Source organism: Heterocephalus glaber, unplaced genomic scaffold (genome assembly GCF_053883595.1).
Source record: "Heterocephalus glaber isolate CG9 unplaced genomic scaffold, H.glaber_assembly_v1.0 deba00001523, whole genome shotgun sequence".
NCBI classification, from domain to species: domain Eukaryota; kingdom Metazoa; phylum Chordata; class Mammalia; order Rodentia; family Bathyergidae; genus Heterocephalus; species Heterocephalus glaber.
This window is the reverse complement of record NW_028258327.1, coordinates 20,364,606-20,382,278: the sequence shown is the minus strand read 5'-3', so window position 1 is coordinate 20,382,278 and position 17,673 is coordinate 20,364,606. Positions and strand designations below refer to the sequence as shown.

Below are 17,673 nucleotides of genomic sequence, written 5' to 3'. Positions count from 1 at the left end.
CTTGATCCCCAAAGCAGAGAAAGACCCAGCCGAAAAAGAGAACTATAGGCCAATGTCACTAATGAACATAGATGCAAAAATCCTTAATGAGATAATGGCAAACAGAATGCAGAAGATCATCAAAAAGATCATACACCCTGATCAAGTGGGATTCATCCCAGGGATACAGGGATGGTTCAACATACACAAATCAATCAATGTAATACACTATATCAATACAGCCAAGGACAAAAACCATGTGATTATCTCCATAGATGCAGAAAAAACATTTGACAAAATCCAACATGCATTGATGCTAAAAACCCTACAAAAAATTGGAATAGATGGTCTCTACCTCAAACTAATAAAAGCTATCTATGAAAAACCAACAGCCAATATCATACTCAATGGTCAAAAACTGAAATTCTTCACACTAAAATCAGGAACAAGACAAGGATGTCCACTATCACCACTCTTGTTCAATATAGTTTTGGAAACAGCCATTGCAATTAGACAAGAGAAAGAAATAAAAGGAATAAAGATAGGTAATGAAGAATTCAAATTGTCATTGTTTGCAGATGACATGATGCTCTACACAGAAGACCCCAAGAACTCCACCAAAGTCTTCTAGACTTAATAACCAAATTCAGTCAAGTAGCTGGTTACAAGGTCAACACACAAAAATCAATAACTTTCCCCTACATGAATAACAGACTCACTGAGAGAGAAATAGGACAAATAATTCCTTTCACAATAGCATCCAAAAAACTGAAATATCTGGGAATCAACCTAAGGAAAGAAATCAAAGACCTCTTCTCTGAAAACTATGGCACTCTGAAAAGAGAGATTGAAGATGATATCAGAAAATGGACAGACATCCCCTGCTCCTGGGTAGGAAGGATTAATATAGTGAAAATGGCCATACTTCCAAAACTGCTATATAGATTTAATGCAATTCCAATTGAGATCCCAGCAGCATACTTCATGGTCCTTGAGAAAACAATCCACAAATTCATTTGGAACAAGAAGAGACCCAGAATAGCAAAAGCAATTCTAGGTAACAGAGACATGGCAGGGGGTATCACAATCCCCAACCTGCAACTCTATTACAAAGCTACTGTGATAAAAACAGCATGGTACTGGCAAAGAAACAGACTTGAGGACCAGTGGAACAGATTAGAAGATGCAGAAACAATGCCAGATACACTCAGCCATCTCATCTTTGACAAAGGAGCCAAACACCCTCACTGGAGGAAAGATAGCCTCTTTAATAAATGGTGCTGGAAAAATTGGGTTTCAACTTGCCAAAGATTGAAATTAGACCAATGTCTCTCACCATGCACTAAACTAAAATCAAAATGGATTAAAGATCTAAATATTAAAATAGAAACTCTGAACCAGTTGGAACAGAGTTTAGGTAGAACTCTTGAAGACATCTGTGTAGGAAAAGATTTATGAACAAAATCTCAGTTGCCCGTGAACTAGCACGAACAATCAACAAGTGGGATCTCTTCTTATTGAAAAGCTTCTGCAGAGCAAGAGAAACCACCAGCAGTGTGAAGAGATAACCCACAATGTGAGAAAAAATCTTCACCTGCTTTTCCTCAGACAAAGGTCTACTATCTCGAATCTATAAAGAACTTCAAAAGATCAGACCTCCCAAATTTAAAGACCCAATCCAAAAATGGGCATCTGAAATGAACAGACATTTCTCAGACAAAGAAGTAGAAATAGCAAATAAATACATGAAAAAATGTTCAACATCACTGGTCATTCGAGAGATGCAAATGAAAACAACACTGAGATTCCACCTCACTCCAGAAAGAATGGCTGCTATCATGAAATCAACCAATAGCAAATGCTGGTGGGGCTGTGGGGAAAGAGGAACCCTGCTCCACTGCTGGTGGGAGTGTAGACTGGTGCAACCACTATGGAAGTCAGTTTGGAGATACCTCAAAGAACTAGGACTGGAAGTCCCATTTGATCCAGCTATTCCCCTGCTGGGGATCTTCCCCAAAGAATTAAAAGAATCATACCACAGTGACATATGTGTACCCATGTACATAGCAGCACAATTTATAATAGCTAAAGCTTGGAAATAGCCGAAATGTCCATTAACTGGAGATTGGATAAAGAAAATGTGGGTTTTTTAATAAAATGGAGTACTACTCAGACAAAAAAATTAGAAATTAGAGACATTTATAGCTAAGTGACTGCACATTGATTCACTCTTAAGTGAAATAACTAGGACACACGTGTAAATACTGAATAGTTTCTCTGGTGTGAGAAACAAAGTGTAAATAAGGACTAAAATGTATAATAGGTAATGTGAAATAGGAAGAAAAGGGGCAAAGGGGAAGGTAGTGGGAGGACTAGTGGAAAGGAAAGAAAATGGAATTAATATGAGAAAATGGAAAAATAGGAACAAAATCTTTGTAAACAGGGAGGAATAGAGGGGTTGAAGGGAGGGCTGGGCAATGGTGAAAAAATAAGAACCAAGAGAGACTATGTAAAGGTGCAAATTTCCAATGATGAATGTCATTATGTTGTATTCCTAAAATGTACCAATGATTAGAATGAATAATCGATAATGCAAAATAGGAAGAAAAGGTCCAAAGTGGTAGGGGTAGTGGGAGGGGCAGGGGAAAGGAAAGAAGGGAAGGGAAAAATGATGAGAAATGGAAAAAATGGAAATAAAGTCTTTGTAAATAGGGAAGGGTGGAGGGCGTGAAGGGAGGGCTAGGAATGGGGAAAAAATAAGAACCAAGATGCCTCATGTAATGGTACAAGATCCCAATGATGAATGTAACTATTTTAAACCTAAAATATACCAATAAAGTTAATGGGGGGGGAAGAAATCGATCTTTCAGATAAGGGTAGGAATGGAGGCAGGCTTGGGATCAACAGAATTGAAGAATTCAAATATGCTAGGTCTTTGCCTTTTCCCTCCCTTCTCTCTTAACTTCATTGTCTTTCTGCACTGGCTTCATTTCCTCAGGAAAACTGGAACCATACCACTTACAGCTATGGTCATTTTTTTTGTACAAACACTGGAAAACATTTTCCCACTAAGTCCAATTAGAAGAAATCCTGTGGTCAGAGGTAAGGTCAGAAAGATTGAGGAGGCAAGTGCTAAGCAGTCAAGAGACTTACTTCACCCTATCTGCACCTCTGTGCTTTTTAGTGGAAGTGGATATTTTCTTGATTAAAGAATTAAGTATTATATCTCATAAAGTGCGTAGCACAGTGTCATGCTCCGTGGTGCTTAATAAATGCTAATTTATTGATAATAAACATGGCATAATTTATCTTAATCAAATATATGGGTGTTTACTGACAATGAGACAGCCTTCAGAATGTTCTTACAGGAAGCTCATTTGGTAAGTTAAGGTACTACCAAGAAGCTGAGTGGAAATGACTCACCTTCCTATTTAAACATTGTCATTTCCATTGCCCTTATTCTCATTACCTTTCAGTTTCTTCTCTTTATAGAGTAGAAAAAGCAAAGAATGTACATGCTAAGCCATTGACCTTGTTAGCTGGGGCACAGCTTGTAGAAAGTGATGAAAAAAGGCTGAACTCCCAAAGACATTTTTGGCAGCAGACATCCTCAGATTTAAAAAGTCCCTTGTCTCCATTCCAGTTCTGAATCTGAAACCATGTTTTCTAGTTTCCACACTAGGTCCAGGTCTCAAAAACCTTTAACCTCAAAACAAAACAAAACAAAACAAAACAAAAAAACCCCGAAAAAAACCTTTAACCTCTTTAGCCACCTATCAGTGTTTTTGGTTTTTTTTTAATTCCAGTTAACTGGATTTGTGAAAGCTAGATGTTGAAAGCTCTTGTCATTGCATTAAAAACAGTGATTTGTGGTATAAATCACTGAAACTGAAGAAAGAGGGAAACCAGAAAGTTTACCTTTCACTCTGTGGTCCAGGACAGTCTTTAAGACAGAGATTAAGACTACTATTGGTGACATGGGCTGTAGACAACATAGTGACCCAAATAACTCATTGTACATGAATTGTAATGAGACATTTTATTCTAAGGGCGGGGCATGGGAGACATGAATAATCTATTTTAGTTGAAATTACTTTTTTTGATAAAATTATATTTTATACTGACTTTCTGTTAAGAAATTCCCGGGGGGAATGATTTCTAATTATCTTTACCAAGCAGTGTTGCAAATCTTGTTTTAAAATTATCAGAACAAGTTTCATTTCACCAAATAATTATACTCAGTGCAGCCAAGTAAAGATATCAACGAAAACCAAATAGCAGCACAAAATAACATTTTATTCTGGAGAAACACTTACATGTTGGAATATTTAGTCCAAAGAGACACTATGAGGGGTTTTTTTAATAGAAAAATAAAAGAAAGTTCTAGTTTTCAAAACAGGTGATAGTAAACTTTTAAAAAATTATTTGCTTCGCTGTAACAGCATAATACACATTTTCTGTGAGAGAGAGAGAGGTACTATTGAATTGTAGGCAATTTAATTGAGTTGTGTTATAGTACATGGTGAATTCCTGATTATAAAAAGGTCAAGCAATATGAAAATTTACAAAGCATTTTAATGTTTTATGATTAAAGAAAAGTGCTAAGTGACTATCAAGTGGACACATTCTTTTTCTATGGCCTCCTCCGATATCAATGTGCTACTCTTTGTAGGACGTCCCTTCCTTCATGATTCCTGCTGGTTCAGGCTTAAGTATGATATTTCCCAGTAGTATTTGCATTTAACTTGGAGACTACTTAAATGATGGCTTTCCTCCCTCTGCCTGAGTCCATAAATATAATACCTAAACTGCAGAGTCCTAGGCTCTGAGTCTTTTCTAAAAGCTGGGCTTTCTCACTGTATGTGTCCTGTGTGCCCCTAGATAGCTGCTATATCATAGTCTTTCTCTACAAAGATTGAGTAGGACTGCATGCAAAGAGCCTTGGCTGCCACTTTGGAAAGATTACTACAGCCTCCATGGCAATTTGGAGGCCACCATATTTGTCAGAAGGGTCACTTTTTAATATTATTGAGTTCACTGGCATGAATTGTAATGAGTTAGTTACAAAAAAAAATAGAAAACTGATAATTTCTTTTCTGACAAATCTAAACTCTTGAAAGAATACTGTTAATTGTTTAATTTGCAATTAATCAAAAAACAACTTGTTTTTTGAATCGTTTTTTAAATCCTGTTTAGCTCTTGCTAAGGAGGGACATTTTTTTTTAATTTAATCCTCTTGTGAGTTGCAGAGTAGCTTTGCTTCAGGTTTCTGGGGTATACTTATGTCAAAGCTTGAGCAATGACTCTGGAGTAATCGAGGAGCCCCTATCTCACCACATTCAACATACTTGAGGTGGTGGCACTCACACCCTGAGGACTCGAATGTTTTAGAATATTCCTGGAGACAGCACTTAATAAAACACCTGAGAACCAAAAGGCTTAGTTCAGTGAAATTCAACACAATGCACAAACATGAGGTAATGACCAAGAAAAAGGTGAAAATGGTTTTCTCCGTGGGTTTGGAGATGAAGCAATCAACAGTGTTGGGACAAGGCTTCAAATCACACTTCATAAGATAGGGAACATTAAACCCATCATACAGTTTATAAAATAAGAGAAGGAAGCCAATTTCAAAACCATTTTTAACAATGAGGCTGATCAGATAGGTGTACCACAGGCCCCCATCCATGGTGCCTGGGCTGACATAGAGCTTCTTTCTGTGCCTTTTCTCTCTACCCTCACGATAGGCCACATGAAGAACCACCAAGAGAGAAGGTGTGGAGACCATGATCAGGTGTAAGGACCAAAGTCTGACCTGGGAAATGGGGAAGAAGTAATCAAAACACACATTTTCACAACCAGGCTGTCTAATGTTGCACTCAAACTCTTTCTGTTCATCCTTCCACACATGTTCTGCTGCCACTATGTAGACCAGCAAACGGAAGATGAATACAATGACCAGCCAGATACGCCCAATCCCAGTTGAATATTTATTTGCTCCACTTAGGAGGTCTCTGAGAAGCATCCAACTCATGACAGTCTCACAAGAAGGCAAGATTCTGTAAAAGAGAACAATTTAATCATGATTCATTTGTTTCTATTCCATTGATGATTTCTATTATTTGATATTTCCTATTCTAATTCTCTAAAAGGAGATGACACACTTGTCCGTGGATATATGTGATCCCATGTCAACTTTAATTTGGAATTTAGTTGGTTCCCCCACCCCACCCCCATGTGCCCACACTTAATCCATTGTCAATTCTATTTTGGTTGGCAAAATATTTCTAGTTTATTGCTTCTCTCTGAAAGTGGATGGGTTATGGAAAGAAGTGGATATGAATCCCTAGGTGACCCTGGTACTTTGAGATGTCCTTCACATGTCTGGCTGTTAAAGTTGTAGTCTTTACTCACTTTCTCCAAATTTGTAATGCCTCTCTCCTTAAGGGTGATTCCTCCTTTCTCTTACTCCCTTTATTCCACACCACTGAGTTTGTCTACATTTTGATGGGAAAACATAAAGCTCTCCCACATGGGCTATCTCAAACTTTTGCTTTCTTCTTCACCAGCCAGACTTATATCCACACCCAGCTTACTTTATCTATCTAGTTTAGAGGAAGAGGTTTCCTTCTTCTTGCCTCAAAATAACCATTTCAGCATTATATCCTACTCTTACCTGTTTTCTCTGTTCTATATTTTGTATCTGCATCCTTTCCTGTTTTCTTCCTCTTGGCACACAAATAAGCTTCAAGTTAAGTTAGGGGAATCTTCATAGCTTATCATTCTGACAACCTCTCTTCTTTTATTCCTTACTTCTACATCTTTGATGATTGGTTATTCTTCAGTTCATTGCATCTAGTTTATCTGCTCAGCACTTTACTTATGCTAAAGTTAGTACTACCACTCAGCTACCAAATCTTCTGAAGCTTTGGATATCATTTAAATTTTCCAAGACATTTAACACTGTTGCTGCACTTTTATTCTTGAAACTCAGCCTTAACTTCTGTACTACTCTCTGTTATCTTCCTGTTGTTCTGCTCCCCTTGATTGTTTCATCTTAACTTTCTTTGCCCAGCCTTTTAAAGTTCTGTTCTATGCTATTTTTTTTCACTTGATATGTTTTTCCTGGAAAATGTTCATTCTATGGATTCAACTAATTCTTTCGGTCTCATGACTCTAAAATCTTTGGCTCCTCCCCAGACTTCTATATTCCATTACCTCTCGATTATCATCTAAATATCCCACAAGCACCCCAAACTTGATATGCCTACACTAGATTTATTTTGTTTCCTGCCTTCTGATTTTATTATTCTGTTGATGGTATCACTAACATCAAGCATTCAAGTCAGAAATCTCATATTCATCCTAGATTCCTTTCTCATGGTCCTTTCTTAAATTTCCCATTAAGTTCTTCTGATTCCCTGTAAATATCTTCTAAATTCATCTGTAATCCACTGCCAGAATCTCTCATCTATACAACCCCCTCACTACTTTCTATTTCCAGCCTCATTTCCTCCCCTGCCTTCCCAGTGTACACTCAGTGCTATTTGGTTCTCTTACACATCTTTCCATCTCTTGCTGTTTTCTCTGTACAAGGTGATAGGAGGCTGAGGAGCCTTCTTTTTCATTTCAGTGACAGTGGCTTTCTGACCGTTTGCTTTCAAATTGCCTTATGGCTGAACTTGGTAGTATGGACCCAAGCTTTTTCTTATTGAGTCCATTATATGCCCATCATTATTCAGTGGTTTTGAATTGGTTTCTCACAACCACCTGGAAAGTAGGTTTTGTTGTTTTGTGGGGGTAGAAATTTTCAAATGAGAAAGCAGAGTTTGAAAACTGAAGCCACTTTCCCAAGTTCACAAAGATGCAGAGTAGGGCTCAAGTCTATTTCCATTACTCTAGAACAAAGTTTCTTTCTTTTCTTTTTTTTTTTTTCTGTTTTTTTGAGGCAGAGCCTCCCTTTGTAGTTCACACTGGCCCTGAACTCACTATGTAGCCCAGGCTGGTTTTGAACTTGTGGTGATCCTCCTGCCTCAGCCTCCCGAGTGCTGGGATTACAGGCATGCTCCATCAGGCCCGGCTTAGAACAAGGTTTCTTAACATTGACAGCACTGACATTTTGGACAGGATAGTGCTTTATTTCAGCAGCTTTCATTTGCATTATAGGATATTTAGCAGCATCCCTAACCTCCAGATGCTAGTAGTAACCTGTCCCCTCCCTACCATTTAAGACAAACAAAAACATCCTCTTATATTTCCAAGTGTACCCTGGAAAGAGGGGGCAAAATTTCCCTGGTTGAGAATCACTGCTTTTAACTTTCTACCATAACCAGATGATGTGGGCTAGAGCTCCAGGCCTGTCACTAATCACTTTGTGATTTCTCAGGTGAAAATGTTGCTTTTTCAAGTCTTATTTCCTGTTTGAAAAATTAAATCACATTTGTTTTCTCCATAGACTCAGCCAAAAGAGGATCATGGAAATGGCATTGTAAGGAAAGCCAGGGGGTAAAGAAAATTGGAATCTTGTTGTAACAACAAACCTGTCAAAGTGAGTCACATCTCCTACGAAGGGAACAATATTGAGCAAGCCCACACACTAGAGTCCTGAAAAGATGAATTAAGGTTAAGAGGTATGTTCAGAGAGAAAAAAAAATACATGTACACAATGCTGTCTCTATTCAGCAGAGAATGAATACTTCCGTGTCCTTGGTTTTTAGAATACAAACAAAACTGTATTAAATAAAACATATTCTTAATCTACCTGAACAGTTAATATCTCTATGAATTATTAAAACAAAACCTTAAAGATTAAAAAGGGCAAAAAGTATTATGTTTCCTAGTGGCATATCATTGGGCATTTGTCTGTATTACTCAAAAAGATATTTATATAATACAAAACATTTGAGGGCCTGGGATTTAGCTCAGTGGTTCTGCCCCCTGGCTTGAAAGCGAAAGGTCCTGAGTTCAATCCCTGGTACCAAAACATTCGAAAGTATCATGTTGAACATTTTAGAGAAGGAAGGAAGGTAAGACTTGACCCAGACTCCATAGCTAAAAGAAAAACAATGAGAAAGATTTAAATCTTTGACTAGAATCAAATAGGTGGTGCCATCAACTTGTCAGGATTACAACTTTCTTTTAAATCATATATGTTCTTTCTGTTTTCAGATTCCATGCTGATGGAAAGACAAAGGCTTTGCTCATGCTGGAGAAGGGTCCTAATGTTTATACACTTTTAACTAAAGTGGTTTAGCATAGTGGGTTAGAAGCCTAGGCACAGTGCAGGACTCCTTGGGGTTGAGACCAAGCTCACTGGAGATGGTAATGGAACCTACGGCATGAGGCTCATGAGGCTTTCATGAGCTAATATGTATAAAGTCCTCAAAACAGGTGTGACACACAGTAGCATGAAATATCCGTTATCATTTTTTTGCCATTGGAAAGTTGCAGTCTTGCCTTTTTATAAATTTAATACACATTAATTTAATTGCACATAATTAATTCACATTAAAAGTAAGGGGTTGGATTTTGTAGCTCAGTGATACGGCACTTCCATAGCATGTATGAAGGCTGTGGACTCGAATCCAGCAGTATAAAACAAAAAGTTTAAACATATTTAATACAAATGAAATACACATTTCCTCTTGTTCTGTTCCAGTGAGATGAATCATAGTAAGGAATCTCCATATAACAGACCTTTAAGCATTGGAAAGCAGTGAAGTTATTAGCTCAGTATCTTTATGGCTTAATAATAATTCTGACTATATTTTGTTGTTGTTGTTACTGGGCATCGAACTCTGGTTCTTGCACTTTTGAGGCAGGTGGCAGAACCACTGAGCTAAATCCCCGGGTATTCTGATTATTTTTAATAAGGGTCTTTATCCATTTCTTAAATTGACACAGATCACACCTAGTTTTTTAAAAAAGAATTTCCACTTACCAATTTTTTTCTTTGTTTTTGGTGGTGCTAGGAATCAAAGCCAGTGCCTCAGGCATGCTTAAACAAGCACTGGATCACTGAGAACACCCCAGACCCTCCACTTACCAAGTCTGATGTTTCTATGAAGAAGTAACAGTTTACTTCACAGGAGTTTAGTGTGGAAAATTCAAATAATAAAACATTTTCACAAAGTAAAATGTTCAATATTCCCAATACCAGGAATAATTTTTTAAATTGCAAACTTCTCCCAAATATTTGATCTAGAAGTGGGACCATGGAGAAGCTACTGGGACAGCTGGCTTTCCATAAGCAAAAGAATGAAGTATTCTTTTTTTGGGGTACCAGGGATCGAACTCGGGACCTTGCGCTTGTGAGGCAGGCGTCAGAACCACTGAGCTAAATCCCTGGCCCAAATGAAGTATTCTTAATCACACCATTTACAAAAATTATTTTAAAATATAAAATAAAAAATATAAAACCGAAATCCATAAAACTCTTAGAAGAAAACATAGGGACAAATCTTCATTACCTTCAATTTAGTAATAGAATCTTAGAATACCAAAATCATGTGCAACAAAAGAAAACAATCTGATTTTATCAAAATTAAAAACCTTTGGGGGCCAGGGATTTAGCTCAGTGGCAACTCCACCTGCTTCAAAAGCACAAGGTGCTGAGTTCAATCCCCGGTACCCCCCAAAAAATTAAAAACTTTTGTGCAACAAAGAATATTATCAAGAAAGTGAAAAGACAAGCTGTAGAATCAGAGAAAATGTCTGTAAATTATATATCTGATAGGGGTTTAATATCCTCACCTATAATGAATACTAATGATTTAGCAAAAAATACTAACAAATTTAAAAGTGGGCAAAGGACTTGAGTAGACAGTTCTCCAAGGAAGATATACAAAATAGCAAATAAGCACATGGAAAGGTAAAGACTGTCACATTCCCTATGTTGACTATAATTTTAAAAATGTAAAGTAAGTGTTGGCTAAGATATGGAGAAACTGGAATCCTCATGACTGCTGATAGAAATGTAAAGTGGTATAGCAGCTATGGAAAAGTGTTTGCAAATTCCTCAAAAAACTAAACATAATGTGGCTATATGACCCAGCAATTCTACTCCTAATTATATAACCAAAAGAACTGAAAATAGGGAATCAAACTTGCATCCCAATGTTCGTTGCAGCATTACTCTCAATAGCCAAAATGTGAAAACAGCCCAAGTGTATATTACAGATGAATGGATAAACAAAACATGGTCTCTAAATATCATGGAATATTATTCATCCATAAAAAGGCATAAAATTCTGTTATATGCTACAACATGGATAAACCTTGAAGACATTATGCTAAGTGAAAGAAGCCAGACCTAAAAGGACAAATATTGTATGATTCCAGGTATCTTAACAATTATATGCCTATGTGTAGATTTTTTCTGATCAAGGCTATTTGGGGTCCTATATGCCTCACTTATCTGTATGTCAAGCTCTTTTCCCATGCTTGGGAAGTTTTCTGCCATTATTTCTGTGAAGAGATTTTTTATGTCATCTCCACTCTCTCCTGTTTCTTCATTGAGCCCAATCAGTCTTATGTTATTTTTCTTTGCATCATCTAGCAGCTGCTGGATTGATTTCTCATGTTCCCATATAATTTTGAAGCAACTTTTCTTTTCCTGGTCATTAATTGCAATCTTATCTTCTATATCTGAAATTCTGTCCTCACATTGGCTCATTCTGCTGTGTAGACTTTCAGTGGAGTTTTTCATGTCCTGGAAATCTATTTGCATCTGTTTTATGGATTCCATTTGTTTCTTATGTTGGAATTCCATCATGTTCCTGAGCTCCTCTCTAGATTTATTAATCATGTCTTGTACTAGGGGCACAATTTCTCCTGTTATCTGAGAAATTATTTCTGATTTCATTTTTTCCAGATCCCCTTTTGTTGCCAGTTCAGTGGGTCCAGGTGGTTGAGTATCAGAGTGTTCCATCTCATTTCCCTTTGGGGTTGCTATAGGTGATCTGGAAGTCTGGTTTTGAGACTTCTTTACGTGTTTTCTCATTTCGACTGGGGCAGGGGGCTGTTAGCGCCTGCCCGGATTACCTCTTCTGAGCTGGGTGAGGTGGGACAGGGGCCGGGAGCAGCAGTAGGGATGGTGACCCAAAAGCCCTTTCCTGTGGGCTGGGAGCAGTGGGAGGGATGGTGGCCGGGAAGCCCCTTCCTCTGGACCAGGAGCAGTGGGATGGCGGCTCAGAACCCCCTCCCTCTGGGCCGGGAGTGGTGGGAAGGATGGTGGCCTGGAAGGCCCTTCCTCTGGGCCAGGAGCAGTGGGACAGAAGGTGGCCCAAAAGCCCTTTCCTCTGGGCTGGGAGCAGCGGGAGGGATGGTGACTGGGAAGCCCCGGCCTCTGGACCAGGAGCAGTGGGACGGTGGCTCAGAAGCCCCTACCTCTGGGCTGGGAACAGCGGGACTCAGTACCTTGGTCTGGTGGTCTGGTGTCCTCTGCGTCTTTGTAGTGTGGAACCAGGTGGTTGCCTGTCTGCAGCGGGGTGATTCGGTGTCTTCCGCGTGACTCAGGACCTCGGTAGGGCGTGCACAGACCTTCCTGTGTGCAGCCGGCTGATTCGGCGTGTTCTGTGCTATTCCAGGTGTATCAACTGTCCACAATAGACATTCATAGACATAGAAAGTAGATGAGAGGTTGCCAAGGGCTAGAAAATCAGAAAAAAGGAAGTTATAGCTCAATGTTTATAGGGTATTTGTTGGGGCAGTGAAAATTTTGAAGATGATTGTACAGCACTGTGAATGCAATATTAAAGTCAGAATTATACATGTAAAAATTATTAAAATGGCAAATTTTACATATCTTACTACAATTTAAAAAGTGAGTGGGAGGAAGTTTACTTGATATGAAAAGAGACAATAGGAGTTCATAGGACCTAAACATTTAAAGAGAACCATTTAAAAAATAGAAATAGGGACAAAGGAAAGAACAAAATATTAATAATGGTTACCAATGAATTGAGTTCTTAGGAATGATTTTATTTTTCATGATTTTCTGCATTACTAATTTCTGACAATAGAAATATTCAAAATTAAATCTGGAAAAAAATCTAGTAAAAAAGGAACACTAAAAAATCAGAGAGATATGACTTTTAGTATGTATCTTTTTCTGTAGCAATTGAAGTCCTTCCCTCAACAGGCATGTCAGTGATTCCCCACATGAACTACCTCTCATCTCTGAGCTCCAGCTGCCTCTTTGTCATCTCTGCTATGATGTCATCTCCAAAATTTAAAATATACAAATGTAAGCTCTCACTGGTACCTACTACACCTTCTGCTGCCCCCCTTCCAATGTGCTGTTCTTCCTCCAGTACTCTCTGCCTCCATAAACTTCACCAGTCCATCCAAGTATGGAAGCCAGAAACTTAGAAATTGTTCTTCCCTCTTTTTTTCTCCAAACCACCATACAATCTACATTCAAAGTCAAAGTTTTCAGTTTAAAAATATGTCCCAAAACTTTTCACTCTTTACATCTGCACTTCCACCACCCTAATTCAAGCTACCCTCATCTCCTACCTGGAACACCTTAATAGCTTCCTACCTGTTTCCACTCTTTTCATTCTTGGCCGCAGCTCCAATCCATTATCCATTCTGTAACCAGGTTAACATTTATAATTGAGATTATATAGTCTCATTTTTCAGCTTACAGCTCTACTACAACTTCCCATTGCATTTGAGGTGGGAAAAAAGTCAAATTACAGGGGTGTGGGAGGGACCAAAGTGACAGAATATCAAGCACAAACTGTCCAAAAAGCCCTTGCACTACCAAGAGCCAGGAAGCTGATTTGTAATTACAAGAAAGTGCTGTTTTGAAACTTATGTTTGAGGTGCACCAGATTCCCAATAGCCTTGCAGGTCACCAGTGGCAATTCGTACTTCATACTCAGCCCCTTTCATCTAAGTAACAATAATACTGTGTTTGGACAGCACTTGATTACTTCTGAAGCACTTCACAGCATCAGTACAACCCTAACTTCCATTCTCTTAGTAAGCAGATGTGTGGTACCACCCCAATTTAGTGATGAGAAACCAAAGCTCAGAAAGGTAGACTCATGCAAATCTAAAAATCCGCAGCAGAACCCAGGTCCTACATGGCTACTTTCTAGCTCCCTTTGCAGTGGTGGCTTCATTGATTGATCCATAGCTCTGTCTTACCTTGCACACAAATCATTCAAACCTTAAAATATTTCTTCTTATGGGGTTCTTTCTACCTGAGTCCTGCTATAGCTGCAGACCCTTGCAAGCCCTTTAACTCCCTGTTTGAATAAAAAACATTTCAATTTCTGCCTTTAATTTTCTGCCTTTAAGAAGGCAACTACTTACTTGGAAAATCCCTAAAGCTGTATTTTCAAACCCAGGATCTGTGGCCCCCTGAGAGTCCTTTATCATATTCAAAAGGATTTATGGGAGACTTATAAGTGTATCATTGTAAAAAACAAACACACACACACACAAAAAAACCCAAAATACCAGATGACCAGGTCATGACCTTGGACTGTCACAAGATTTTAGCATTTCTGCCCTCACTTTTATGAAGATTGAGCAAACTACACAGCCCTCATGGCCAAACAAGTCCACCTCCTATTTTGTAAATAAGGTTTCTTCAGACACAGTCATGCCACTTCTTTTATTATTTATCACTGCTTTCATACTACAACTGCAGAGTTGAGTAGTTGTTACAGAGACAGAGTTGAGTAGCTGTTGAGTAGTATGGCACTCAAAGCTTAAAATATTTGCTACCTGGCCCTTTGCGCGCACACACACACACACACACACACACACACACACACACACACACAAATGCTTATATTGTTCTTAAAACATATTGGGACCAAGCACCAAAACTAATTATCTGGGCCTATGAGAAACAACATATGATGATGGGATATTTTCACAGAAAGCCACATGAAGTTGTGACAGATGAGTGTACAGCATGAATGAAGCCTGTTTGTAGTTTGACTAGAGATCAGTGGTGGGTGAAAAGCTATCACCTCGTTCATGGAACAATCAGGCCCAGCCTCAGAGAACCCAGGCTTCTGCAGCCTGTAGCTGATGTCCTTAATGACTAGTTATTTAATTTAAGCAAAGCAATATCTTTTGTTCACTACACTTAAATTTTACTTTATTGGCTTTGTGATGTTTTGTTTTTCTTTTGTAAATATAGATACAAAAAAGGTATATCTCTAAGGATTTTACATCTAGTTTTAGGTTTTATTCATGTGAATGACTTTGTACTGAAAATAAATTATCAATACTAAGAGTCCAAGAGAAACACTGAACAGAAAAAAAGACCCACACAAGCCAAGGGTTGTGCATATACGTCACATGGAAGGTATGTTAATTCCCTGTATAAACACATGTATTGCTAGTCCTAGAAGACCCCCTATGAGGAAAAGTGCTAACTTAGGTTGCTCTCAATCCACACAGGATCTGTCATGGAAAGGTCCCAGGCTGTTCCTCTACACCCTCATTGTCCTGCACATTACAGCCCATACACTCTGCTTTTGGCCAAAGACTCAGAGGGTCCTCAAGTCAGTATCACATTCCAAATAGATAACTTTACTTCCTGGAAGCTTATCCAGAAAGGGCATTTTTTTATGGCACAAAGCTGAAAGATAATACATTAAGATTTGTGATAATTAAGATATTGCTTCTTTCACTGAAACTTTTTAGAAAGAAGTAATAACTTTCCAATTATAATAAATGCAATTTTCCCATTAAATAGACAAATCTTACAAGAAAAATAAGCTTAACTTACCTCTTGCTACAGATGTGAAGATTTAGAAGAGATCTAGTTGGTTACTCATTTAATTTTAATAAGCATGAATCAATTTCATTATTTCTTGAAGAACGAATTAGTTCTGTAAGCTCAGGAAAATGGAGTCTAGTGGTTTCCAAGGTAGTATAAGCCAAACTGATGTAACCTGATCGTTTGTTTTGGCTCATAACTTAGATGAGGATTCTTAGGTCTTGGTTGTTTACAACATATGTTAAAAGAGACTGGAAACTGGAAATAAGAATTCAAAGTCACTCATGCATATGCAGTTCACTAAATATTCCTTTTTATAGAGCCTTGCCACCATCCACACAAAGAAGCTAGAACAAAGAGACAATGTTCCATCACTTCAAATGATTTTCCAACTTTTTATCAAAAGCTATCTACAGGGCTGGGGGTGTAGCTCAGTGGCAGAGAGCTTGGTTAGCACGCATGAGATCCTAGGTTTAACCTCCAGTACTGGCCAAAAAAAAAAAAAGCTATCTACATTAAAAGAAGGCATAAGAACAATTGAATTTAACTTAAACTATTTTAATGAGCTTAATTTAACTTCATATGTCCTAATCTTAGAAATTCATAAAGTAGAAAGATATAATAGGGAGGAAAACTAACAAGAGTAAAGTAAAAGTCATCTCCCCAAACCCAGAAATCATTGATAATAGATATTTTATGTATATAATAGATATGTATGTATACAGACTTGAGAGAGGTTGGTTTATTTAACGTACTTTATCTTTTTATAGAACTATTGACATGAGGTTGTCTAAAATTAAAGATATGTGAAAATGAAAATATAACTATTTCCTCTTAAAATAGGAATAGTTTAGAAACAGACTTTTACAGTTGAAAATGATATTACATATTGTGAAACCAAATGCCTTCATATAAGAAAACAGAGCCAGAGAGAGGTCTGCTTCAGGACTCAGAGCCATTATGAGAGTACCAAAAAGAACTAGAAATGAAACCCAAGTCTCAAAGCTCTTGGCTGTGCACTTCGATGTCCATATTGTACACCATGCAGGTTTCAGTGTCAGTTCACTCTGGGGGATCTTGATGTTCACAACCTTTAAAATTATTCCATATGTCCATGTATTCAATCCAAATTTCAAAGAAGAATGCAGTTAATTTTAAAAAAAAATCATGTAATATTATTCATTATATTCCTGTATAAACTTTTTCCATACACAATAAAGCAAATCTTACTTTCTTTTTACTGAGATCCCAGGCTTCCAGAATGTTGGTCTAGTTCCCAAATGGCCATTATTAAAATGAAATTCCGAAGTCTAGTCTCTGGAATTATTCATCACTTTCAGTTTCCACTCAGCTGTTTATAATTAGCACTTACAAGACTGTCTATGATCTTAAAACATTACCTGTTTGTGGAAAGACACCTGCTTTGAACAGCTGGGCTGAGGTAGTTTGTTGTTGAAACTACTTTGAAGGTGACCTTACTGCACCCCTGGGTACTGATGATCAAAGGATCCCAGCCTTCCAATAACGTCAGCACTAACCCAAACAAAGGGAGAATGCAATGCAATCCAGTATTGCAGAGCTGTAATTTTGTAGACAAAGATGCTTCAAGGATCTTGCAGTGTCTTGCACAAAAGCTGGAGGCAGGAGAAACTGCCAGGGACAGAGGGTAATCAGGAGGCTCTATAGAGAGATGGGCTGCAATTTGTATCTTTATGGATTGAGGGGTGTGAACTTGCAGGTGTTCTGTATGCTAGGCAAGCAACTACAACTGAAATACAACCACAGCCCTTTTATAAATGTTTTATTTAGAGACAGAGATAGAATGTCTCAGGCTGGACTTAAACTTGTGATCCTCCTATCTCCACCTCTTGAGTAGCTGGGATTGCAGGCATGTACCATGGCTGGCTTCTGCTACACTTTTGACAATAATTTAATACTTTTAC

At 38.1% G+C, this 17,673-nt stretch overlaps 1 protein-coding gene across 4 annotated transcripts; it reads right to left on the bottom strand.

Moving 5' to 3' along the window:
• Positions 1-4,260: 4,260 nt before the first annotated feature.
• Positions 4,261-16,019, bottom strand: Gjb7 (gap junction protein beta 7). 4 transcript variants are annotated; one of them, XM_087188054.1, is made up of 4 exons: positions 15,740-16,019; positions 12,397-12,629; positions 8,520-8,583; positions 4,261-6,038 (listed from the first exon to the last, which is right to left on the bottom strand). In XM_087188054.1, exon 4 carries the CDS (start codon positions 6,011-6,013, stop codon positions 5,207-5,209), a length of 807 nt encoding a protein of 268 aa, XP_087044180.1. In that variant the 5' UTR covers positions 6,014-6,038; positions 8,520-8,583; positions 12,397-12,629; positions 15,740-16,019; the 3' UTR covers positions 4,261-5,206. The 4 variants fall into 4 exon arrangements, with proteins under 4 accessions (XP_087044180.1, XP_004860300.2, XP_021096406.2 ...); XM_004860243.4 differs by lacking the exon at positions 8,520-8,583 and having other exon boundaries at positions 12,397-12,575; positions 15,740-16,015; XM_021240747.2 differs by lacking the exon at positions 8,520-8,583 and having other exon boundaries at positions 15,740-16,014.
• Positions 16,020-17,673: the final 1,654 nt, after the last annotated feature.